Source organism: Anomaloglossus baeobatrachus, chromosome 1 (assembly GCF_048569485.1).
Source record: "Anomaloglossus baeobatrachus isolate aAnoBae1 chromosome 1, aAnoBae1.hap1, whole genome shotgun sequence".
Classification (NCBI taxonomy): Eukaryota; Metazoa; Chordata; class Amphibia; order Anura; family Aromobatidae; genus Anomaloglossus; species Anomaloglossus baeobatrachus.
The window spans coordinates 433,672,346-433,698,504 of NC_134353.1; the positions used below are offsets into that span (position 1 = coordinate 433,672,346).

The 26,159-nt window shown below is 43.3% G+C and overlaps 1 protein-coding gene across 2 annotated transcripts in view; it reads left to right on the forward strand.

Moving 5' to 3' along the window:
• Window positions 1-26,159, forward strand: part of CACNA1S (calcium voltage-gated channel subunit alpha1 S) — a 2,360,423-nt gene that overhangs the window by 380,668 nt on the left and 1,953,596 nt on the right. For both annotated transcript variants that reach the window (XM_075352638.1, XM_075352639.1), the window contains exon 5: window positions 24,958-25,097. In XM_075352638.1, the coding sequence (XP_075208753.1) occupies window positions 24,958-25,097 (140 nt within the window). The remainder of the gene's footprint in view (window positions 1-24,957; window positions 25,098-26,159) is intronic.

Consider the following 26,159-nt stretch of genomic DNA (forward strand, 5'->3'; position numbering starts at 1 on the left):
TCCTAGCAGCTATTTTACCATGAAAGCCTGCTGCACAAAGTCTCCTCTTAAGATTTGTTTTAGAGATGTGTCTGCTGCTAGAACTCTGTGTGGCATTGACCTGGTCTCTAATCTGAGCTGCTGTTAACCTACGATTTCTGTGGCTGGTGACTCGGATAAACTTATCCTCCACAGCAAAGGTGACTATTAGTCTTCCTTTCCTGGGGCGGTCCTCATGTGATCCAGTTTCTTTGTAGCATTTGATGGTTTTTGGCACTCACTTGGGGACACTTTCAGTTTTCCCAATTTTTTGGACTGACTGACCTTAATTTCTTAAAGTAATGATGGCCACTCATTTTTCTTTATTTAGCTACTTTTTTCTTGCCATAATACAAATTCTAACAATCTATTCAGTAGGACTATCAGCTGTGTATCCACCAGACTTCTGCACAACACAACTCATGGCCCTAACCCCATTTATAAAGCAAGAAATCCCACTTATTAAACCTGACAGGGCACACCTGTGAAGTGAAAATCATTTCTGGTGACTACCTCTTGAAGCTCATCAAGAGAATGCCAAGAGTGTACAAAGCAGTAATCAAAGCAAAAGGTGGCTACTTTGAAGAACCTAGAATTTAAGACATATTTTCAGTTGTTTCACACTTTTTTAAGTATTTCATTCCACATGTGTTAATTCATAGTTTTGATGCCTTCAATGTGAATCTACAATTTTCAGAGTCATGAAAATAAAGAAAACTCTTTGAATGAGAAGGTGTGTCCAAACTTTTGGTCTGTACTGTATACACACACACACACACACACACATATATTACATACACACATGGCCAAAGGTGTTAGCACCCTTGAAGTTGTTCCAGAAAAAGAAGTATTTCCCTCAAAAAACTACATTACAGACATCACTAGGGTGGTACACAGACATCACTAAGGGGGCCGTACAGACATCACTAGGGGGGCGCACAGACATCACTAGAGGGTGTTAAAGCCGGGCTTTCGTTTCCTCTCAGGTAGCAGGGACGGACCGGCCGGTTGTGAGAGCAAGCTTAAAACACCATAAAGACAGATACTTATAGTGAGTCAAAAAGCTCTGCTGCTTTATTAGATTTTTGAAGGTTCCTTTATACCTTTCAAACTGATTACGCAATATGAGACACGTGATATGATTATACAACTTTAGTTTATACCAAATATAGTCATTTGAAAGTTATTCATGATATCATCCCATATGGAAGGGATTAATGTTTCATTGCCAAGAGAGGATTAATATTTCAAGCCAAAGATATGTAATAAAAGTGTTTTAAGAGATGTATTCAATCAAACCTTGTCAAACAAGCTCCAGGTCAAGATGACCGTATAAACAATAGCAGATGTGGGATAGAACATCAATTACTCATTCCATCCTTGCACAATGGATTGCGTAACGATTTCATAACTAATCAAATACCCATATGTGGGGAGAATATAATGAACTTCATATGTTATAATGAACTCTATACTGGACTTCGATCTATACCAAAAAGATACAAAATGGCTTCTCTAACAATTCCCCTCTTTTGATTAATTATGTTCTATCTCATCTGTCCCTTCCTATAGGGTAGACCGCAGAGCCTTGTCCTACATTCATAATACACTAGGCTTTCCCTACGCGCATTATGGGGCCCTGCCATTCAAACGTGCTCTGTGGGATCGGCCTACATGTCCCTATACCCATCCTATCTACTGTTCCTAGAGGGGAACATATACTTAAGGCTATGTAGGGCTATATATGTGTAGTCCTTATAGTGTGTTTATATATCACACACTTTATGGTGTAACTTTATAGAGTCTTTATAGTGTGTTTATATATCACACACTTTATGGTGTTTTACACAATATTAAAGTTCTTTTCATGCTGATGTTCTTGCATCTTGTGGTCAAACGATTCCATAGGACTTCCACAGTAGGCACAGTTGGTTAAGTCTGCCAGGGTATCTTTGTCACATATCATACATCTGCATCTCTTTGTGGTTGTTATGGTCATCATTACTTGAGTCTGGAGGGATTCAGTATCAATAGCTTCTCTCTTTTGGGGTTTGCATGTTCCTGAAAAACAGCTACAATTAGCTCCTAGAATTTTCTTTACAATCATTACAAATAATTTTACCAATACTGCAATTACTAATATTATAAACGCTCCTTGAATGACATAGTGTATTATCCCTGTGATCCATCCACCTCCACCCTTTGGAATCCATCTATAAGTTTTTTTTTTTTTTCCCACAAACAATGTAAATACCTTTTGAAAGTTCAAACTGATATTCACTTAGTAACGCCATTACTACTGATACAAACTGCAAGGTCTCATCATACAAACACCAAGAATCTTCTAAGTCAGTGGTAACTACTCTATAAAATTGAAAGGGCACACAGTATGGTTCTTTATCATTAGCTATTGACATATCTGCTGCTCCATCATCCAACTGCCCTTCTTCAACTTCTCCACTCATGTGTATTGCACTGCGATTTGCACAAGTATCAGTGTCACCATGTTCAAATCTATAGGCTCTGGTCCAGTTAGTTTCATGTATGTATCTTTGTAGGGATATACAAGGAGGTCTGGTACAATACAGATTTTGGTTTGGGGCATAACCCCTTATTCCAAAACTAACTTTTAACATTTGATTGGGAATGGGGGTTACAAACCAAGACATTGTTTTTGCTGCAATAGGTGCATGTGAGCATAACCAACAGTTTAACAGATTACGAGCTCTTGATATATAATCATGATACATTACAAATTTATTGTCCCACTGTTTATACCTAAAAGGAAAACAACATATAGAAAGAGAAGCAGTACACAATACTTCCCTAATGCCATTTCTTTAATCTCTTTAATCTTTGTGAACCCTCCTGCAATGGGATGTATGGACTTTTACTGAGGTTGGTGTACTGAGTTGGACTTGGTGTAGATCCAAGTTTCCCCCACACGCCTCCAGACCGTCACCCAGTCCCCTAAACTTCAGAGAATGTGTGCCAGATTGGAAGGATCTGGAATGAAACTGAAACCAACTGTTTATTACATGGTATTACATATTTAATTAATCATTTATATATTAAAAATTACACGTCTAATTACTGGATCTGTGAACAAAAATTGCATTTTGTACCCTTTTATCTTTTATCTTTTATACATACCTTATATATACAATTTCTATCATGTGCTTTTCTAGTAATAACATATCATTTTCTGCACTGGATTGCCTCTGACCAAGTCTGGGAAGAAATCCACAGAACACGCACAAACTTGCATAACACTTGCTTATGGTATATCACTATAATTTATCTGCGGTCTCTGAGATGGGAAGAGCCAATGCAGGGTATACTTCTATGAACTATACAGTTTTCCTTCTTACATTATTTTGAGTAATTTTGAGCATATGTCTTACAAGTCTGGGTAAATATGGACTAAATTCTGGTGTCACCCATACCTTGTCTCTTAAGACACACATTAATATCCGTTTTTCACATAGAATTCCTTATTAATCTATTGGTTACCTGGACCATCAATAAGAAGAGAGCTTATGGCAGAGAAATATTACCGCCCTGTATCCACAGACCTCAGTCAGCTGGGCTTCCTGCGTCTCTATCTCCACTCCTCGTTGAATTTCTTGTACCTGTAGGGATTTAAGAACACAAGAAGTGGCAGACGTCACAGACGTGACAGGAGCCACCAAGGTGGTCTGTACAGGGAAAGATGGAAAACTCTCAACTCTAGGCCCGGTTATTATTTCTTTCTTAACTACACCTGTGTAAGCATCTTTTTGTGCTCCATCACTGTCAGCTCAGGTCTAGACTTTATCTTCATTGTACCTGGCTTATTTAATAACAGGAGAGCAATAACAGGGGAACCTTCATTCGGGCTCATACGTATTCTACAGTTTTTCATTTCAGTTGACACTCAGTAAGGATCTTTAACTATCTTACCCAGTTCCGCTTTTCCCATTCAGAGAGGGCCTCATCCTCACTGCCTTCTATACTAATATAGGCAAGAAGGGAGTGGTTTAAATTTTAATTAATTCGTGCTGTGTAAGCCGTAGCCTTTCCAGTGCAGAAGCAACCAATCATCTGTAAAAACAAAGCTAAAAATATGTCATCATATCATTCTTACAACATTACCTCCAACCAGTTAATAGTCTTCAGCATTTATACTTTATATGGATATGGTCAAAAATACTGAACAAAACAATTATATTTTCATTTTTCTGCTTAATAGACATGTTTCATAGTGACTATTACAAGGGAAGTGCTACTATACTACTAGAGTATATAATAGATAACCTCCTTTCCCCCCTTTTGTATATTTATTCACTCAAAATTTTTGCTGGACAAATATACAATATACAAACAATTCAAAGGTTGTGGGTTTTCGATACAAACAATTGTCTCTAAACTTTATTTATCATTTGTGTCGAATAACAAAAGTAGCTAGATTAAATATTATGAGTAGAGCTACCTTACACTTTGCTAGTCAGTTCATTTAATAAATATTTTGTCAATACTTGAAATAATAATTACTACACTTAGTATAGTGCCTTGTATTTCTATAGTATATTACCAAATTAACATTAACATACTTCCTTTGCACGGGTAACCACCACCAGAACATATATATATAAATATTTATACATACATATCCCACTAGATGGTGTTTTTCCCTAAATTATAACAAAACAAATAAAATGAGATATTTTGCAGTCATGGTGTAGAGGGAATTATGAATCCACAGAGAATGTCATCACTCTTCAGCATCTCAAAACCCTCTTTTGCTTTTACAGTTTTGTTGATAGGATTTTATTAACATTGCATGCTGCCAGCACATAAAATAGTTGGCTGCATTTTCTCTGACACTGAAGGAATGACATTCCCCAACTCACAACTCACCAATTGTTCCAACACTGTTCTTTTAGATAATTCTCTACCTGTTTTGTGATGGCTTCCATTCTGCTTTCTGCTCAGGGGATATGGAATTATTTTATACATAAACATACAGGTACCTTAATTTTGATGATGGTTCTCATCCAGCTTGCTTTCATCTATTTAAATCAAAGACATCATTACAACAAGCATAGTTTCCGGCATTGGTCCTGTAACAGTGGTTCCAATTTTTTATAATGAACTATTCCAGCTTTTTTGTTTATTAACTAGTATAAGGCTTATTCTCATATCTATTATACTATATATATCTTTGCTAGTGGGAAGGGTTACCTGTGCAGTGGCTATAGAGCCATCTACAGGTTTGACCCTAATTATTTGCTTTCCTTGGGGGCTGCCTATTTCCCAGTCCCAGTATGTTGTTTTTATGATTGCAACCTATATCTGTTCTAACAAATGCTCCCTCTCTCTATACCTCCCGTTGTTGCCCTTTTCTTCTTATCCTGTAACAGTCCCGTTTATAGTGTCCCCTTTTTCCACATCCAAAACACAATCCCTTTTCTTTATACTCAAAGTCTGGCATATTATCCATTCTACGCTCAGTCTGTAATCCTTCCACTGATCTTTTTACCGCATTATCAAATGCTCTTGAGTGTATGTTCACCATTACAGGGGTTTGTTCCTGAGCTTTCTTTTTCATCATCTGATCTTCTATAGCTCTTATCATGTGCAATGATTGTTCAAGTGGTACACATTTATAGTCTATACATGTTCTTACTACTTCTTTTCTAAGATCTCTCCTTAACCCTTCCTTAAACATACCCTTAAAGAGCATTCTTTCTTTAGAGTGCTTTAAGTCATAACCATTATCTGTAAAAAGGGAAACACATCGAGCATGATATTTGTCTACTCTTTCATCTTGCCCTTGAAACATTTCTGTACACAATATATCTGTAAACTTCTCCTCTGATACCTTAAGTCTATCCTCATTGTCATAGTCATTTATAAGAGGATGATGGCGTTCAGAAGTTCGGAGCCACGCTGCGACTTGAGCATGGTATCCGTGCCTCTGAATCCATTGGTAATTCTCTCGGCCGAACTGCTGCCACCGGCAAAAATCTAAACAACCTGTCTTAGGCATCCCCGCCTTCTTCAATATTTTAGCACTGTTCTTAACTGCTTTTTCTCCATTCTCCCTTCTGACCAAGTCAATCATCCTGAATCTTTGATCCATACTGTTTGACCTAGTAGAATGTCTGGTAAGACTGGTTCCCATAGTGTGGTAGTTAAAAGGTAGCGGCCCTCCACCTCACACTATCTGCTGATCTGCCCAAAGGGTAGCGATCCCTTGGCTAGCAGTTCAAGCTGTTGACTTATGTCCGCTAGCTACTAATTCCTTTCCGCTAGCTACTAATTCCCCTCCTGAATCTAGTATTTACTGGCTAGCAGTCAACGGCGAACCCCTATCTTTCAAGGTAATCAAACCAGTTTGTCTTTCTTTTCTAATATACCATTGTCTAAGCTAGTAAAGACACACAAACAAATACAACACAACTCCAATTGCAATAGCTATATATTCCTCATTCCTCAGAATCATCTGATGCTGACACTTCCATTCCTGAATCCACCCATGGTACAGGGTGTGCGTCTATTCTGATCTTATTCCCTGATGTTATGCTGGGGACACAAGATCCTGCTCGTTTTCGTGGTCTTGGTCTGCCACAGGCAGCACAATATTCACGCCAATCAGGATTTTGTTCTCCGCACACACAAGTCCATCCTCCTGGTCCCGTTACTAGGGCTGACTCCCAGAGAATGTAATCCAGTGGATCCTCTCTCATTCCTAGTCCAACAACTCTCTATACATCTTCTATTGCAACTTTACCTTCATATCACACAATGTTACTAAGCAAAGACAATGTTCACAAATCATATGCAAATCATATGCAGTTCAAACCATACCTCTAAACATCAGAGATGTAAAACAACTGTTAACAATATATACTAGACTAGATCTTCTGTTTTTGCCCATCTAGAAACAAATGACATACTTCTAACTCAGTTAATACACGGCATTCCAATTCTATGAGCTCTGTTCAGCGTGAGCTCTGTACAGCGAGTGCGGGTTATAAGGTCACAACGCTGCAGTCTGTTCTCCCCCCTCACTTTTCACTGCAAGTCTCTGACTATACAGGGGAAAGTGACAGAAGTCTATCACACCTAAAAACAAAAAAACAACTTCAATATAATATATCAGATTGAAAAGGTAAGAAGCAGTAGCCAAGTATTATATTATTAGTTAGTGGGTTAGTATTGTGAAATAGATAAAGAAAGAAGACAGAAGAAGAAAAGGAAAGACCTTTAGCAGCATAATTTACAAAATGTACAACTTTGTTTTCAGCATATAGGACAAGACAAACAAACAATAAACATAAAGGCTACCTGAGGATTCGCGAGTTTCTCGTTTATATCCCCCGGAGACTGACTCGTGCCCTCTACCCCCTCTCGGACCGGCCGGTTGTGAGAGCAAGCTTAAAACACCATAAAGACAGATACTTATAGTGAGTCAAAAAGCTCTGCTGCTTTATTAGATTTTTGAAGGTTCCTTTATACCTTTCAAACTGATTACGCAATATGAGACACGTGATATGATTATACAACTTTAGTTTATACCAAATATAGTCATTTGAAAGTTATTCATGATATCATCCCATATGGAAGGGATTAATGTTTCATTGCCAAGAGAGGATTAATATTTCAAGCCAAAGATATGTAATAAAAGTGTTTTAAGAGATGTATTCAATCAAACCTTGTCAAACAAGCTCCAGGTCAAGATGACCGTATAAACAATAGCAGATGTGGGATAGAACATCAATTACTCATTCCATCCTTGCACAATGGATTGCGTAACGATTTCATAACTAATCAAATACCCATATGTGGGGAGAATATAATGAACTTCATATGTTATAATGAACTCTATACTGGACTTCGATCTATACCAAAAAGATACAAAATGGCTTCTCTAACAATTGGCACACAGACATCACTGGGGGGCACACAGACATCACTAGGGGGCACACAGACATCCCTAGGGGGGCACAAACATCCCTAGGGGGGCACAAACATCCCTAGGGGGACACAGACATCCCTAGGGGGACACAGACATCACTAGGGGGGAAAAGACATCACTAGGGGGGCACAGACATCACTAGGTGGCACAGTCAGCAATTGCAGAGCACAAACATCACTGGGGGCAAACAGCACTGGGGGTGGTACACTGCATTGGAGAGAAAACAACAATGGGGTGATAAACAGCACTGGAGAGGGCTGCACAGAGCACTGGGGGGGCTGCACACAGCACTGGGGTGCCGCACACAGCACTGGGGGGAACAGCACACAGCACTGGAGAGTGGGCACACAACACCGGAGGGCGGACTCCAGGCACACAGCTAAACGCACCCACACTGTAAGTCCTGACCACATTTGTACGCATAAGCTCCCGAGCACTGCAGCCCCCAAGAATCTGCCCGGGGGGCTGCAGAAAAAGTAATTGCAGGCCCGTGGTTCCAACCCCTGAGCTAAAGTATGGCAGGGGCACCCCCACCACCCACGGCGATCTTCAGCTCACCGAGCACCTACCATTCCCCACTGGATTCCGTGTCCTCACCACCTCCGCGCCCGCAGCACTGTGATGAGATGCAGAGTGATGACCTCATCACCCTGGGCTGCGGAATGACGCGCCGCCTCCCTGCTCTGCTCCACTCGCCTTGCTTCCGGTCACATGGCTAATTTGCATGTGAAGCCTTAGAAGGGCTTCGCTTGCATTTTAGCCGTGTGAGTGTGCAGTGGCTGAAACGATACGGTAGGGGCCCCTTTGCTGCAGCTGTGACTGGGGATCGGTGAAGAGGGGGGCCTGGCCTGCCCGGGGCTTAACAAAGCTAAGTAATTACCCCGGGCCTGTCTGGGCCCCCTCTCTTCACTGGGCCCGGTACACTAGTCACAGTAGTAATGCCCTGATGGCGGCCCTGCCCATAGTATTTAAGTGAATGAGGTAACTCGTCTTGTAATATATCCACATAGACCCCAGGATTGAGACCACCATTGATCCTGGTCAAGTATGCAGTGTCTTTGGCTGTGAAACAACCCAATATCAACAAGCTTCCTCCACCGAATATCACTGTTCCTTTAATTTCCTAATTCATTAGCCCCTTTTTCCCTTGTTTCTTCTAGTCTCATTTGCACCTCTCAGAGTTTAGTCTACTGACTTTCGTCTCACAGCTCCAAATCACCTGTTTACAATTTTCTACTGTCCACTTTTCATACTTCTTTGCAAACTCAAGACGATGCTTTCTATGATGATATTGAAGTTGAGTCTCACCTTTTTCAGGCAACCATTTTACAGTGCTTGCATGTACATCTGTAATCTCACTATAACAAAGCATACAAGCCAGCTCCACTGCTGTGTTTGTCGCGCCATAGCTGATAGACCTTATGATGAGCCAACTTGTTAATGCCATGTATTTTGTCTGGACATCCATCTCTTGACTTTTGAATGGATGGACAGACTTCATTTCAAATTCTTCTGCCATGGCACTCACATGAAGTAGTTTTGCAATCGTCTTGCCCAGACCACTATCGATGAGCTGAATGAAGCTGTTTCTCTTTTCTTGGGAAATCTTCTTCATGGCTGCTCCTCGATTTGAACCACTAACCTATTGCTTAGGAATCAACCTAATAACACACTGAGCTATTAGGGAATGTGAGAACAGGTTGTAATTTGTAGTATACTGGAAGAAAAAGATTAAAAGATTTTTCAAACACCAGTAACAAAACAGTAATAATGCAGTGACATGACAAGAATCTCCATGATTAATCATATGCTTAATAGTTGCAAGTTAGATTTATGAATGAGATAGCCAAGATGATAGTCTATAAAATGAAGGTAGTCTCATGTTCAAAGCTGTAGTGATGGTGAGATATGGAGTCTCAACATTACATAGTTCCATAGGTTGAAAAAACCTAGGTCCATCTAGTTCAACCTTCTCCACCAATTATACATTTTTGTCTCTAAATCATTTATAACCGACAATGTTGTGTATACTGAGGAAATTATACAGCCTTTTTTTAAAAGCTCTTAAAGTGTCTGCCATTACTACTATTTGTGGTAGGGCATTCCACAGTCTGACTACTCTAACTGTAAAGAACCCTTACCTATTTAGCTGCCTGAATCAACTTTTTTCCACCTGCAGTGAATGCCCCCTGGTCCATAGTATTTCTTCAGAAGGAATAAGTCATGTGCCAGTCCTTTTTATTGTCCACACATAACGTTATATACAGGGTCGGTCTGGGCCACCGGGGTGTTGAGGAATCCCACGGTAGGCCCCAGGACCTTAGTGGGCTTCCCATACTTCACATAGGGCCCCAAGCTGGTAACCACAGGCTGGGCTAGGGCAGGAGGCCCCAAGCGGCACTACCGGCACTACCAGCGGCAGTGTTGAGGCCACCTGATTCTTTGTCGTCTGGGTCTGTACTGTGCCGGCAATGTCACAGTTAACAGATGCGGCAGCATCTGCTAACTGTGATGTCACCCAGCGCACTCTGCACTCAGCACTGATGCTTACCGAGGATCTGCGATCTGTTATGGAGCCTGCGTTGTAGCTAGATCCCAGTGGCTAGCAGGAGCTTCCTAGTGGGCGTGATAAGCTTAGTTGGGGGGCGTGGCCATGTTTCCTCCTGTCCACTATATGGTACAAGGGGTGATTTTCTTCCTGGTATCAGCTATGTTGGTCCCGCCCCTTCTGATCACATGGGAATGACATCAGCACAGGTCCTTTAGCCCACTGGAATTTGGACTCTACCATGGAGACTGCACGACGGACGGGAGACAAGCCAGGGGAAGGTAAGAACTCCTCTAATATGTGTATGTCTGTGTACAGGGTCAAACTGGAGTGTCTGGGTTTGCATGTATGACATGTATGTGCAAATGTGTCTGTGCATTACTGCTTGTCTATGAGTGGAAACTCAGAAACAACAGAGTCATATTCCAATTTTTTTTTATATAAAATATATAATTTTTATTATTAAACATTCATAAAATGTACACATAACAATATTAAAGGGGAAGATAAAGTGCAGGAAAGAGGACAACAAATACCGCGGAATAGGAAAAAGTCTGGGAACACAAGTCCAATGTATATTGCACACGCCCAGAAGAAGTGGTTAACAAACTGAAAACATGTATGTTTAAATAGTGTTGTGCTATGCCACGGATGTTGGGGGAGACCTTATATAGGTAAATAACTGGCACATGCAGAGTATATAATTTTGTACAGACTCTCAATCCCACAAAAACGGGCATAAGCACAAACAATTCTATAGTGAATAGCACAATCAACCACTAGGGGCAGTGTACATGTGGTAACATGCGGTAATACAAGAATCAAAAGTGCTTACCCATAATGAATATTCCGACTGGTAGATGCTGTCCGGGGGCCCTGACGCACGTTTCGCGTTGGGCTTCCTCGGGGGACCATTACTGCTTGTCTATGAGTGGACCTGATTGCGCTCTGTGTGCATGTATGACATGTATGTGCCCATGTGTCTGTGTATTAGTGCTTGTCTGTGAGTTGGCCTGACTGCTCTGTGTGCATGTATGACATGTATGTGCCCCTGTGTCTGTGTATTAGTGCTTGTCTATGAGTGGCCTGACTTCGCTCTGTGTGCAAGTATGACATGTATGTGCCTGTGTGTCTGTGTATTAGTGCTTGTCTATGAATGGGCCTGACGGTGCTCTGTATTCAAGTATGACATGTATGTGCCTGTTACGGGGGGCTGTCTGATAATAAAACCTAAAGGAATATCAGACAGTCAGGGTCCACCGTGCAAAGACTCTGCTGCAGACTATGGCAGAGTACAATACCTCTGTTAAACTCACAGAGGAATATAATTAGTAAATGATCACAGAGACAAAAGCAGAGAGTGTGAAATGGCACCTACCTAGGTCCGTTCCTCTAGTGGTGCCAGGAGACGGACAGCAGCGTAAGCCGCACAAAGCTCCTACCTGCGTTCGCTCCACTAGTGTGCGAGGACACGAACCACTAGATATGGCACCTGCCTAGGTCCGCTCTTCTAGTGGTGCAAAAGAGACGGACAGCAGCATAAGCCGCACAAAGCTCCTACCTCTGTTCGCTCCCCTAGTGTGCGAGGATACGAACAACTGCCAGACGCAGTATAAGGAACGTTACCCTAGCGGCAACGTCCACCTACAAGTAGAATCACAAGGCCCAGCCGGACCATGTGCCCTAGGCACCTGCCTATGTCCGCTCCACTAAAAGGTAAGGATACGGACCCCAGCCGAAGCTGTAAGGTATAAGAATGCTACCCTGCCGGTAGCGCTCACCTAACATAGACAGAGAGATGCCTAGAGGGACGTGCACAGAGCGTCTACTCTCATGCATGAACCAAGAGGACTGAGGGCCGGGCGGCGTGCGTCAGGGTCTTATATAGACTCTGTGCCTCATCCAAGATGGAGGACACCAGAGCCAATCCGCTGCCAGAATGACAGCAATGACGTCACGCTGGCCTATCACCGAGCAAAGCGTCACAAGCACATGATCAGCGACCAATCGGCTTAGAAGGTGTCAGAGACATGTGACCACGTGTCACAAGCACATGACCAGCGGCCAATCAGCTTAGAAGGTGTCAGAGACATGTGACCTCGTGTCAGCGATGATGTCACCCGCACATGTGCAATGGCTCCAAGATAGGACTTAGTCTCCAGCGCTTGCACATGTGCAGTAGCAAGAAATCCGAACATAGGCTCCAGAGCCACAGCAACCGTAACAGTACCTCCCCCTCAAGGGCCCCCCTCCCGGCGACGCAGGTAATCGGCAACTAAGTCGGGAGCATGGACAGCCTCCTCAGGCTCCCAAGAGCGATGTTCCGGGCCGTAGCCCTCTCAATCTATCAAGAATAACCTGCGCCCTCTAACCATCTTAGAACCAACTATGGCTCGTACCTCATAGCTAGAGCGAGAGGAATCAGAGACAGGAGAGTGCACTTCACGAGCGTGAGGTAAAATAGCCGGCTTTAGCAGTGAAACATGGAATTTGTCATGGATCCTAAGATGGACGGGTAACTTCAATTGGTAGACTACAGGATTTACCTGTCGAAGAACCTCATAAGGACCCAGGAAGCGAGGAGCAAATTTGACAGAGCTCACTCTAAGTTTCACGTGTTTTGCAGAGAGCCACACAAAGTCCCCTGGAGAAAAGACAGGAGTCGGGCAACGAAACCGATCGGACACAGTCTTCATACGGTCCTTAGCTGCTTGGATCGACTCTTGAGTCCGATCCCAAACCTCTCTGGCATTAGTTGCCCAGTCGGCCACAAGAGGAGGAGGTGCAGCAGCGGGAAACGGTACTGGTACCCTAGGGTGTTGCCCATTATTGAGTACGAACGGTGTCTGCCCAGTGGCCTCAGCCAGCGAATTGTTAAGGGCAAATTCTGCCCAGGGTAGGAGGGAGGACCAGTTATCGTGGTTCTCAGCAACAAAGTGTCGAAGGTATAAAATCATGGATTGATTGGTACGCTCAACCAAACCATTGGTCTCCGGATGGTATGCCGAAGAGAGATTCAACTCAATTTGCAGAAGGCTACAAAGATCTCGCCAGAAACGGGAAGCAAATTGCGGGCCTCTATCACAAATGATACGATCTGGCATCCCGTGAAGCCTAAAGACATGCTTGAGGAATAGTTTGGCTAGTACCCTGGAAGATGGGATTCTCGATAACGGTACGAGATGAACCATCCGGGAGAAATGGTCCGTAATGACCCATACAAATATATGTCCGTGTGAACACAGAAGATCACCCACAAAGTCCATGCCTACCACCTCCCATGGTCTATCTTGCACTGGTAAAGGATGCAAGAGCCCAGTCGGTCTCTGCCGTAACAGACGGTTGCGAGCACACGAGTAGCAGGAACCGACATATCTCTTGATGTGGCTGGCTAAGTGTGGCCACCAATACCACCTCTCGAGTAACTCTCGTGTCCGTCTAATACCAAAATGCCCACCCACCTTTGAGGTGTGGGCCCACGACAGTATATCATTCTGTCGATCCGGCGGAACAAAGGTCTTGCCCGGTGGGATTTGGTCTAACGTCACAGGGGAGAGCGTATGAAAAACCCTGGAGGGAAGGATAAGACTAGGTTCGTCAATCTCTTCCTGGGTAGAAACCATAGAGCGAGACAGGGCGTCTGCCTTGTTATTCTTACTCCCAGACAGATAGTTGATGGAGAAGTGAAAGCGGGAGAAAAACAAGGACCTGCGGGCTTGGCGAGGATTCAGACGCTGAGCGGTTTGTAAGTACGTCAGATTCTTATGGTCTGTATAGACCTGGAAAGGATGTTTCGCTCCTTCCAGCAAGTGACGCCACTCCTCCAAGGCTAATCTCAGGGCGAGCAGTTCCCTATCCCCAATGGTATAGTTTCTCTCTGCCGGTAAAAAGGTTTTAGCAAAGAATAAACACGGCCTTATTCTTCCTGCACCGTTCTTTTGATACAAGACCGCACCAGCACCCACTGAAGAGGCATCAACCTCCGAGAGGAAGGGCTTATTCTCATCGGGTCTTTGAAGAACGGGAGCAGTTGAAAAGTGTCTTTTTACTGCCTCAAAAGCCTGGGATGTCTCAGTAGACCAGACTTTTGGATTAGCACCTTTCTTAGTCAAGGCCACCAAAGGGGCCACCAAAGTAGAGAAATGGGGTATGAACTGCCTGTAATAATTTATGAATCCTAAGAAGCGTTGCACCGCCTTCAAGGAATGAGGTTCGGACCATTCCAGGACAGCAAAGAGCTTCGCAGGATCCATAGCCAGACCCTCTTGTGAGATAATGTAGCCCAAAAAAAGGAAGGATGACTGATCGAATACACATTTTTCGAGTTTAGCAAACAAAGAGTGCTCCCTTAAACGGGAAAGGACACGAACGACATCCTGACGATGAGTCTCCAGATCAGGAGAAAAAATCAGGATGTCGTCCAGATATACCACGACGGAGGATAACAGTAAATCCCTGAACACATCGTTTACGAAGTCCTGAAATACTGCGGGTGCATTACATAAACCAAAAGGCATGACGAGGTATTCATAGTGACCGTCTCGGGTGTTAAAAGCGGTCTTCCATTCGTCACCCTCTCGAATTCGTACCAAGTTATACGCACCCCGCAGATCCAACTTCGTAAAAACCTGAGCTCCCCTCAGTTTGTCAAAGAGCTCCGAAATTAAAGGTAACGGGTATTTGTTCTTTATCGTGATTGCGTTGAGACCCCTGTAATCTATGCAGGGACGCAAATCACCCTCTTTCTTCCGAACAAAGAAAAACCCAGCTCCCGCGGGAGAGACAGACTTCCGAATGAACCCCTTTTCTAAACTCTCTCTTATATAGGTTGACATGGCCTCAAACTCAGGTATTGACAGGGGGTAAACCCTGCCCTTAGGTGGAACCGAACCTGGGATAAGGTCTATAGCACAGTCATACGGCCTATGGGGTGGAAGAACCTCAGCACCCTGTTTGGAGAACACGTCAGCGAAATCCAAATAGGGTGTAGGTATGGGAGAGAGATCAGTTGATGCAACCGCCACGACTTTAGGTGGTAAGGGAAGACATCGGGACTGACATTTCCAACCCCAACTAATAATGCTGTCGGACTCCCAGTCAATTAGAGGAGCATGAGTCCGAAGCCATGGGAGACCCAGAGGAATGTCGTCTATACCCTCAGGCAAAACAAGAAAAGAAATCTCCTCTATGTGACTCTGAGACAGGGAAAGGCGCAAGGGAACTGTCCTCAATGTAATGGAGTCAGACAACATAGTTCCATTAACAACACGGACAGGAATAGGCGCCTCTAACATGATAGAGGGAATATTGTGTCTCTTTACAAATCCTGAGGACACAAAAGTCCCGTCAGCTCCGGAATCCACAAAAGCCATAATAGGCCATGTATTCTCAGAGAATGATAGCTGACCTGGGATACTACACTTAGAGGGCGCAGAAGACATCTCTAGTAACCCCCCTCTAATGGTTACTAGGCCTGGGAGTATCCCTGACGGCTAGGACACTTGTTGGCATAGTGCCCAGCCTGACGACATACGTAACATATAGGAGGACCAGACTTGCGTAGTCTGGAGGACGTATGACCTAACTCCATAGGAGTGGGAGATGTTTCAGAAGCTGAGGAAGATGGTAGTGGACCCTAAACAACTGGAATAGCCCGAAGCTTAGGGCGTGAGGAAGAAACCTGGAGTCTACGTTCCCAATGGCGTACGTCGATCCTCGTTGCTACTGTGATCAAGTCCTCCAGAGAAGCAGGGACCTCACAAGTAGCAAGAGCATCCTTGACATAGCCTGCCAACCCTCTCCAGAAGATAGGAATCAACACCTTCTCTGGCCAATCTAGTTCTGCCACCAGAGTTCTAAAAGCAATGGCATAAGAACTAGTGGATAACGAACCCTGAGATAGATCTAACAGTCTCAGGGCCGCATCATGGGTAACCTGCGGACCCATGAATACCGCCTAAAGAGCATCAAGAAAGTCTTGATGTCTCAGAGTAACCACATCAGAGCGCTCCCATAGGGGAGTCGCCCATTCTAAGGCTTTGTCCTGAAGTAAGGAGATGATAAAGCCTACTCTGGACCTCTCCGTAGAGAAGCGAGAAGAGCTGACCTCTAGGTGTATCTGACACTGACTAATGAAACCACGACATGATCTGGCATCGCCAGAATATCTGTTTGGCAGAGCAAGTCGAGGATCATGTGCAGATGTCACCATGGTCTGAGGTTTATCCTCTATACTCTTGAGCCGCGACTCAAGTACTTGTATGTAAGAGTGTAACTGCTGATATTCTGCCATAACTGCCAGACCCTTGGCTCAGTCCTAATGTTACGGGGGGCTGTCTGATAATAAAACCTAAAGGAATATCAGACAATCAGGGTCCACCGTGCAAAGACTCTGCTGCAGACTATGGCAGAGTGCAATACCTCTGTTAAACTCACAGAGGAATATAATTAGTAAATAAGGCAATTCCTCCCTTACTTGGAGGGTGTGTGGAATGGTCTCTGTTAATGATCACAGAGACAAAAGCAGAGAGTGTGAAATGGCACCTACCTAGGTCCGTTCCTCTAGTGGTGCCAGGAGACGGACAGCAGCGTAAGCCGCACAAAGCTCCTACCTGCGTTCGCTCCACTAGTGTGCGAGGACACGAACCACTAGATATGGCACCTGCCTAGGTCCGCTCTTCTAGTGGTGCAAAAGAGACGGACAGCAGCATAAGCCGCACAAAGCTCCTACCTCTGTTCGCTCCCCTAGTGTGCGAGGATACGAACAACTGCCAGACGCAGTATAAGGAACGTTACCCTAGCGGCAACGTCCACCTACAAGTAGAATCACAAGGCCCAGCCGGACCATGTGCCTCAGGCACCTGCCTATGTCCGCTCCACTAAAAGGTAAGGATACGGACCCCAGTCGAAGCTGTAAGGTATAAGAATGCTACCCTGCCGGTAGCGCTCACCTAACATAGACAGAGAGATGCCTAGAGGGACGTGCACAGAGCGTCTACTCTCATGCATGAACCAAGAGGAGTGAGCGCCGGGCGGCGTGCGTCAGGGTCTTATATAGACTCTGTGCCTCATCCAAGATGGAGGACACCAGAGCCAATCCGCTGCCAGAATGACAGCAATGACGTCACGCTGGCCTATCACTGAGCAAAGCGTCACAAGCACATGATCAGCGACCAATCGGCATAGAAGGTGTCAGAGACATGTGACCACGTGTCACAAGCACATGACCAGCGGCCAATCAGCTTAGAAGGTGTCAGAGACATGTGACCTCGTGTCAGCGATGATGTCACCCGCACATGTGCAATGGCTCCAAGATAGGACTTAGTCCTACTTAGTCCTTAGTCCAGCGCTTGCACATGTGCAGTAGCAAGAAATCCGAACATAGGCTCCAGAGCCACAGCAACCGTAACAGTACCTCCCCCTCAAGGGCCCCCCTCCCGGCGACGCAGGTAATCGGCAACTAAGTCAGGAGCATGGACAGCCTCCTCAGGCTCCCAAGAGCGATGTTCCGGGCCGTAGCCCTCTCAATCTATCAAGAATAACCTGCGCCCTCTAACCATCTTAGAACCAACTATGGCTCGTACCTCATAGCTAGAGCGAGAGGAATCAGAGACAGGAGAGTGCACTTCACGAGCGTGAGGTAAAATATCCGGCTTTAGCAGTGAAACATGGAATTTGTCATGGATCCTAAGATGGACGGGTAACTTCAATTGGTAGACTACAGGATTTACCTGTCGAAGAACCTCATAAGGACCCAGGAAGCAAAGAGCAAATTTGACAGAGCTCACTCTAAGTTTCACGTGTTTTGCAGAGAGCCACACAAAGTCCCCTGGAGAAAAGACAGGAGCCGGGCGACGAAACCGATCGCACACCGTCTTCATATGGTCCTTAGCTGCTTGGATCGACTCTTGAGTCCGATCCCAAACCTCTTTGGCATTAGTTGCCCAGTCGGCCACAAGAGGAGGAGGTGCAGCAGCGGGAAACGGTACTGGTACCCTAGGGTGTTGCCCATTATTGAGTACGAACGGTGTCTGCCCAGTGGCCTCAGCCAGCGAATTGTTAAGGGCAAATTCTGCCCAGGGTAGGAGGGAGGACCAGTTATCGTGGTTCTCAGCAACAAAGTGTCGAAGGTATATAATCATGGATTGATTGGTACGCTCAACCAAACCATTGGTCTCCGGATGGTATGCCGAAGAGAGATTCAACTCAATTTGCAGAAGGCTACAAAGATCTCGCCAGAAACGGGAAGCAAATTGCGGGCCTCTATCACAAATGATACGATCTGGCATCCCGTGAAGCCTAAAGACATGCTTGAGGAATAGTTTGGCTAGTACCCTGGAAGATGGGATTCTCGATAACACGGAAGATCACCCACAAAGTCCATGCCTACCACCTCCCATGGTCTATCTGGCACTGGTAAAGGATGCAAGAGCCCAGCCGGTCTCTGCCATAACAGACGGTTGCGAGCACATGAGTAGCAGGAACCGACATATCTCTTGATGTGGCTGGCTAAGTGTGGCCACCAATACCACCTCTCGAGTAACTCTCGTGTCCGTCTAATACCAAAATGCCCACCCACCTTTGAGGTGTGGGCCCACGACAGTATATCATTCTGTCGATCCGGCGGAACAAAGGTCTTGCCCGGTGGGATTTGGTCTAACGTCACGGGGAGAGCGTATGAAAAACCCTGGAGGGAAGGATAAGACTAGGTTCGTCAATCTCTTCCTGGGTAGAAACTCCCATGTTGACCAAGTTTGAGTGCTGTTCACAAGTTTAGGGGAGGGTCTTAATTAGTCAGAAAAGGCTGGAAAAATAGATAATTAATCCAAACATGTGAAGCTCATTGTTCTTTGTGCCTGAAATACTTCTTAATACTTCAGTGGAACCAAACAGAATTCTAGTGGATTGAGGGGTTGAATAATAAATGACCCTCTGAATAAACTTTTCACAATTTAAAAAAAAAAAAAAACAGAAATAACATTCTTTTTTGCTGCAGTGCATTTCACACTTCCAGGCTGATCTACAGTCAAAATGTCACAATGCCAAGTTAATTCCGAATGTGTAAACCTGCTAAATCTGCAGGGGGTTGAATACTACTTGTAGGCACTGTATTTAGGTACTGTATATTGATATTGATAGGCATTATCTGGCCACTGTATATTGCTATTATTTGGTTAGTAATATTTGGTCACTGAATATCCATATCATTTGGGCACTGTATGTTGACATTACTTGGCTGGGATTTTTTCTGGTTCTTATTATTTGACACTATATGTGCTCTGTATTTTGATATTATATTAGCCTTGTTTAGCGCATATGTCTGTATTATTTGGGATGTATATTGGTATTTTCGAGCACTGTTTATTGGTATTAATTAGATGGGATTTTTTGGTACATATGGTATTTGGGCACTGTATGCTGATAATTGTTTCACCATATGTAGGTACTATTATATTATTATTTTATTGCATTATTTGAGCACTGTATTCTGGCATTATTTGGCTTGGATATTTGGTACACATTTTTCAGCACTATATGTTGGTATTATTTGGGCTCTGTATATTGGTATTATTTTAGCACTGTATATAGGTTTTTTTGTTTGTAATATGTATTTGATGTTTCATTGTGTATTTGTTGTCTGTACTGTGTATTTGTTGTGTGTATTGTGCATTTCATGTGTTATTGTGTTTGTTGTCTGTACTGTGTATTTGTTTTGTGTATTGTGCATTTGATGTGTTATTGTGTTTGTTGTCTGTACTGTGTATTTGATGTATTATTGAGTATTTGGATTTTTTTTGTATTTAATTTGATATTGTGTATTTGCTATGGGTATTGTGTGGATGTTACCTGTATTATGTATTTGTTGTGTGTGTTGTATATTTGTCTGTACTGTGTATTTGATATGTTACTGTTTATTGGTTGTATGTATTGTGCATTTGTTGTCTGTATTGTATTTTATGGCTATATGGTGTTTAGGTCGTGTGTATTGTGTATTTGTTGCTATATCGTGTATTTAGTGTGCATTTGATGTGTCATTGTGTATTGTGGTTTTGTTTTCTGTATTGTGTGTTTATTGTCTGTTGTCGTGTGCATTGTCTATTTGTCTGTATTGTGCATTTGTTGTGTGCATTGTGTATTTGATGTCTGTTGTGTGTATGTATATTTGATATTTGTATAGTGCATTTGTTCTGTGTATTGTGCATTTGATCTCTTTTGTATTGTTTATTTGTTGACTAAGTGTATCAGGTTTAATTACAAAAGTATACACTAAAAGCCACTTTACACACAGAGATAAATCTGCGGCAGATCTGTGGTTGCAGTGAAATTGTGGACAATCAGTGTCAGGTTTGTGGCTGTGTACAAATGGAACAATATGTCCATGATTTCACTGCAACCACAGATCTGCCAAAGATTTATCTCTGCGTGTAAAGTGGCCTTTACACTCTACAAAGCTAAACTATGCAAACATTGAATATGGGAATTTTGTTACTGCATTACTGTTACTAAAACTATGCTTAAAGAATGAGATACTTCGCTTATAGATTGGCCAATCCATGTGGGCCTGACAGCCCACATGGATCTTTAATGGGACCCTATACACTTCCTATCTTTATATTCGTATGTAACAAGTGGTTAAGGTAAGTTTTGGTTTATGGTTGTTAATAACTTGGCCCAGTATGCAGAAGTCTCAGGGGTAATGCAGGGGTCCCAGTATTGAAGGCTATGATGTACCGTATTTTTCGGACTATAAGACGCACCGGACTATAAGACGCACCCTGGTTTTAGAGGAGGAAAATGGGAAAATAAAACTTTAAGCAAAAAATGTGGTCATGACACACTGATATGGGGCGAGGATCTGCTGCTGACACTGTTATGGGGGTAATGTCCCCAAATTCTCTACTAAGGTACCTCATCCTGGTAATGATCCTCCTGCCTTGTATATGATCCTGCTATAAACCCCCATCCTGCTCATATACCCCCATCCTGCTCATATACCAGCATCCTGCCCAGATTCCCCCGTCCTGCTCATATACCCCCATCCTGCTCATATACCAGCATCCTGCTCATATACCCCCATCCTGTTCATATACCCCCATCCTGTTCATATACCCCCATCCTGCCTGCTCATATACTCCCATCCTGCTATATGCCCCCATCCTGTTCATATATCCCCCATCCATCCTGCTCATATACTCCCATCCTGTTCATATACTCCCATCCTGTTCATATACCCCCCATCCTGTTCATATAACCCCCATCCATCCTGCTCATATACTCCCATTCTGCTATATGCCCCCATCCTGCTCATATACTCCCATTCTGCTATATGCCCCCATCGTGCTCATATATCATCCTGGTATATGGCCTGTATCCTATAGCACAGAGAAAAAAACAAACGTTTATACTCACCTTTTCCTCACTCCCTGCAGCCGATCATCTTCCTCTCTGCGCCACTGACCTGTGTGTGTGGAGCCGTTCCCCTGCTGCATCGCGATGTCTTCCTGTCTGTGCCGATCAGCTGATCAGCACAGATCAGCTGACCGCCACAGACAGGAAGACATCGCGTGCAGCAGGGGGACGGCTCCACACACGGGGACGGGTGAGTGTACTGATTCACTGCACCCCGCGCTGATGATGACGACGCGCGGGGGGCAGTGAATACAGCCGCACATGATCACTCCATGCTGTAATTGCCAGGGGTGATCATGTGGCCGGCACTTTGCTATGCGCGCGTCCCCGCTCGTCCTCCCGCCCACCTGTCAGCGCCGGCTTCTGCACTGAGAAATGGGCGGGAGGATAGGCGTGCATATGTAATGAGCGGGCCCACGTGGTCACGAGCAGGCGCTGCTACAGCCTACTTGTGCCCCCGATGACCCGCAGCACCCTCATTCCCGGCCGCAGCCCTATAGTCAGACCATAAGACGCACCCCCAACTTTCCCCCAACATTTGGGGGAAAAAAAGTGCGTCTTATGGTCCGAAAAATACGGTAACTTTGTATTTTTCTCCACTTACTAACCAAGATTCCTCCTTCCATCCTAGCAGAGTGCTAAGATGCCTATCGATCAAAGTGGATAAACTGGTTTATTAACAGGTTTGTACTCGATTGTCTACCTTTTATCCAGCAGACATGTGGTGTACTAAGGGCAGAGCAAAATACTGTAATGCACATGTGCTGGTTTACTTCCAGGTCATCAGCACTCTTTGGCCTCTCACAGCACATGCCCATTACAGTGCTGGTGATGGAGGAGGTGCCATGAAACACCAGTGTTGCCCCATGAAAAGATATAAGAAAATATTTTCAAAAATAGGGGTGTACTTACTTTTGTTACATACTGTATTAGTCATGAAAAACAAACTGACTATATTTTGTAAAAAAGAAAAAAATGTCCCTGTGGCTACTGTGGAAATTGCAAGATTATTTTTTTAATAAACATTGTGATAGGATAAAAAGAAATTTTGCCAAAAATGGTTTACACAAAAACCTGATTTAAACAATATGTCATAGTTGATAGATTCCATTTTTAGAAAATAATTATGTAAGTAATGCTTTTTTTACAACAGTCTAGTAACCTGTACACCGTGTGCAGAATTATTAGGCAAATGAGTATTTTGATCACATGATACTTTTTATACATGTTGTCCTACTCCAAGCTGTATAGGCTTGAGAGCCAACTACCAATTAAGTAAATCAGGTGACGTGCATCTCTGTAATGAGGAGGGGTGTGGTGTAATGATGTCAACGGCCTATATAAGGTGTGCTTAATTATTAAGCAACTTCCTTTCCTTTGGCAAAATGGGTCAGAAGAGAGATTTGACGGGCTCTGAAAAGTCTAAAATTGTGAGATGTCTTGCAGAGGGATGTAGCAGTCTTGAAATTGCCAAACTTTTGAAGCGTGATCACCGAACAATCAAGCATTTCATGGCAAATAGCTAACAGTGTCGCAAGAAGCGTGTTGGGCAAAAAAGACGCAAAATAACTGCCCATGAATTTAGGAAAATCAAGCGTGAAGCTGCCAAGATGCCATTTGTCACCAGTTTGGCCATATTTCATAGCTGCAACGTTGCTGGAGTATCAAAAAGCACAAGGTGTGCCATACTCAGGGACCCATGTCCAATGGCCAAGGTAAGGAAGGATGAAAAACGACCACCTTTGAACAAGAAACAAAAGATAAAATGTCAAGACTGAGTCAAGAAATATCATAAGACTGATTTTTCAAAGGTTTTATAGACTGATGAAATAAGAGTGACTTTTGATGGGCCAGATGGATGGGCCAGAGGCTGGATCAGTAAGGGGCAGAGAGCTCCTCTCCGACTCAGACGCCAGCAAGGTGGAGGTGAGGTACTGGTATGGCCTGGTATCATCAAAGATGAACTTTTGGGACCTTTTCGGGTTGAGGATGGAGTGAAGCTCAACTCCCAGACCTACTGCCAGTTTCTGGAAGACAAATTCTTCAAGTAGGTAGGCTATTGAGTGTCATCATAAAGAAAGGTGGCTATATTGATCACTAATTTTTTGGGGTTTTGTTTTTGCATGTCAGAAATGTTTATTTCTAAATTTTGTGCAGTTATATTGGTTTACCTGGTAAAAATAAACAAGAGAGATGGGAATATATTTGGTTTTTATTAAGTTGCCTAATTATTCTGCACAGTAATAGTTACCTGCACAAACAGATATCCTCCTAAGATAGCCAAATCTAAAAAAAAACACCCCAACTTCCAAAAATATTAAGCTTTGATATTTATGAGTCTTTTGGGTTGATTGAGAACATAGTTGTTGATCAATAATAAAAAAAATTCTCTAAAATACAACTTGCCTAATAATTCTGCACACGGTGTATATAAGTCCACAACCCACTCTGAATACACAAAAAATACCTTTTATAACCCCCCCCACAATGGGGTCTGGTCGCTGGTCTCTCACAGTATCTCTTCCATCAAAGTATTGTGTTCTGCCCTTAGCAGGTCAGAGTGAGGTAAGCCTCATTCACATAAAGAGTGGCAGGGCCTCGGTAATTTCAGATAAAGGAGGCGCCATGAAAGACCAGTGATGCCCATTGGACTGGACCATGCCATACAGGGGAATTACGAAGGCCACGTGCACACGATGAGTATTTAATTATTTTTTTTACCTCAGTATTTGTACCCAAAACCAGGAGTGGAACAATCAGAGGAAAACTATAATAGAATCATGGTCGCCACTTCTGTATTTATCACCCACTCATGTTTTTGACTTACAAATACTGAGGGAAAAACTGACCAAACACTAAACACGTGTATGTTGCCTAAAAAATAGTTTTGGGAGGAAGGGAGACCGAAAATGTTGAGAGCACGAGGAGAAACCTGTACAAGCATGTTTTTTTTATTTTTTTTCTAAAGAACAGTTTTGTATGATTTTTTTTTCACTTAATTGCAATTCTCAAATTACAGGGTTTTCTCGGTAGTCTTGGAGCAAATTAATAAACTGCAAGGTATAACAGCCCCTGGAGGAAAAGGAACTGGATTTAATGTCAAGGCTTTAAGAGCATTTCGTGTTTTGCGGCCACTTCGTCTTGTATCTGGAGTTCCAAGTAAGTAATTATAAGATTCAAATCTAGACAGATACACAGTGTGTGCTATTTGTTAGAGGGTTTTTTCAAAGATTAAGTGGTCACTGTCATTTCAAACAACTTGGTCTGATATAACCCTAGAACGCGCAACCATAGAAATCTACCATAGAAAACAAGTGACCTAGCAGGTCAGAGCTCCTGATGGTGGAGGTGTTGTGCTGCAGGAATGGTCCGGGTGCCACTCGGGAAGATTGGTGTTGCGTCGGCTGGCCCCAGGGTACGGGAGCAACAGTCTCTGGTATAGAGTTGCGGCAGCAGCTGGTGTAGAGGTTCCGTCTGAGATGGATGGATGGGCGGATGGATGGATGGACGGCAGCAACTGGTGATGATACTACAAGCTAGCAGGTATCATGATAGTCAGCTGGTGTGGTGGCTTGTAGCAGGAGCAGCAGCAGCAGCAGCAGGTAGGGATAAGGCAGCAGCACTCTGTAATGAAAACAGATATCAGCAACTGAACTAGCACAGTCTATAAACAGCAGCAGTACTGTGCTAGCTGACTACAGCAATTAATCTAAAGCAGGGTGGATTTGATTTAAATCTAACTGATTTAAATCACGATTTAAATCACGATTTAAATCACTAGTCAGTAAGGCTTGATTTAAATCAGTGATTTAAATCAAAGTTTCTACCTAAACTAGTTCTTGCTACTTTAACATGCAAGTAGATGAAGATTTTTAGAATCACTTTTTATATTACTTTTTTCTCCCCAATTTAATGGGTTAATCATTCATATTTGGACACCACTGTTCTGTTGTACTTAGGAAGGAGAAAAATAATCCTGACCTTAATAACAATTTAAATAGATTTATTCAACTGAAACAATAACAACATTACAGCATAAGTTATTTGCTTAAACAAACATCCATGTTTGTTAACTAATTTGGCTAAACAAAATATATATATATTTTAAGAAACTTAGACTGTCAGCCCAGCCGACACATGAAAAACCTAAATACTACTGTCCCTGCTGTCCTCTGTAGCTCACTTGTCATCATCTTCTTCTTTGTTCCTATTCATAATATG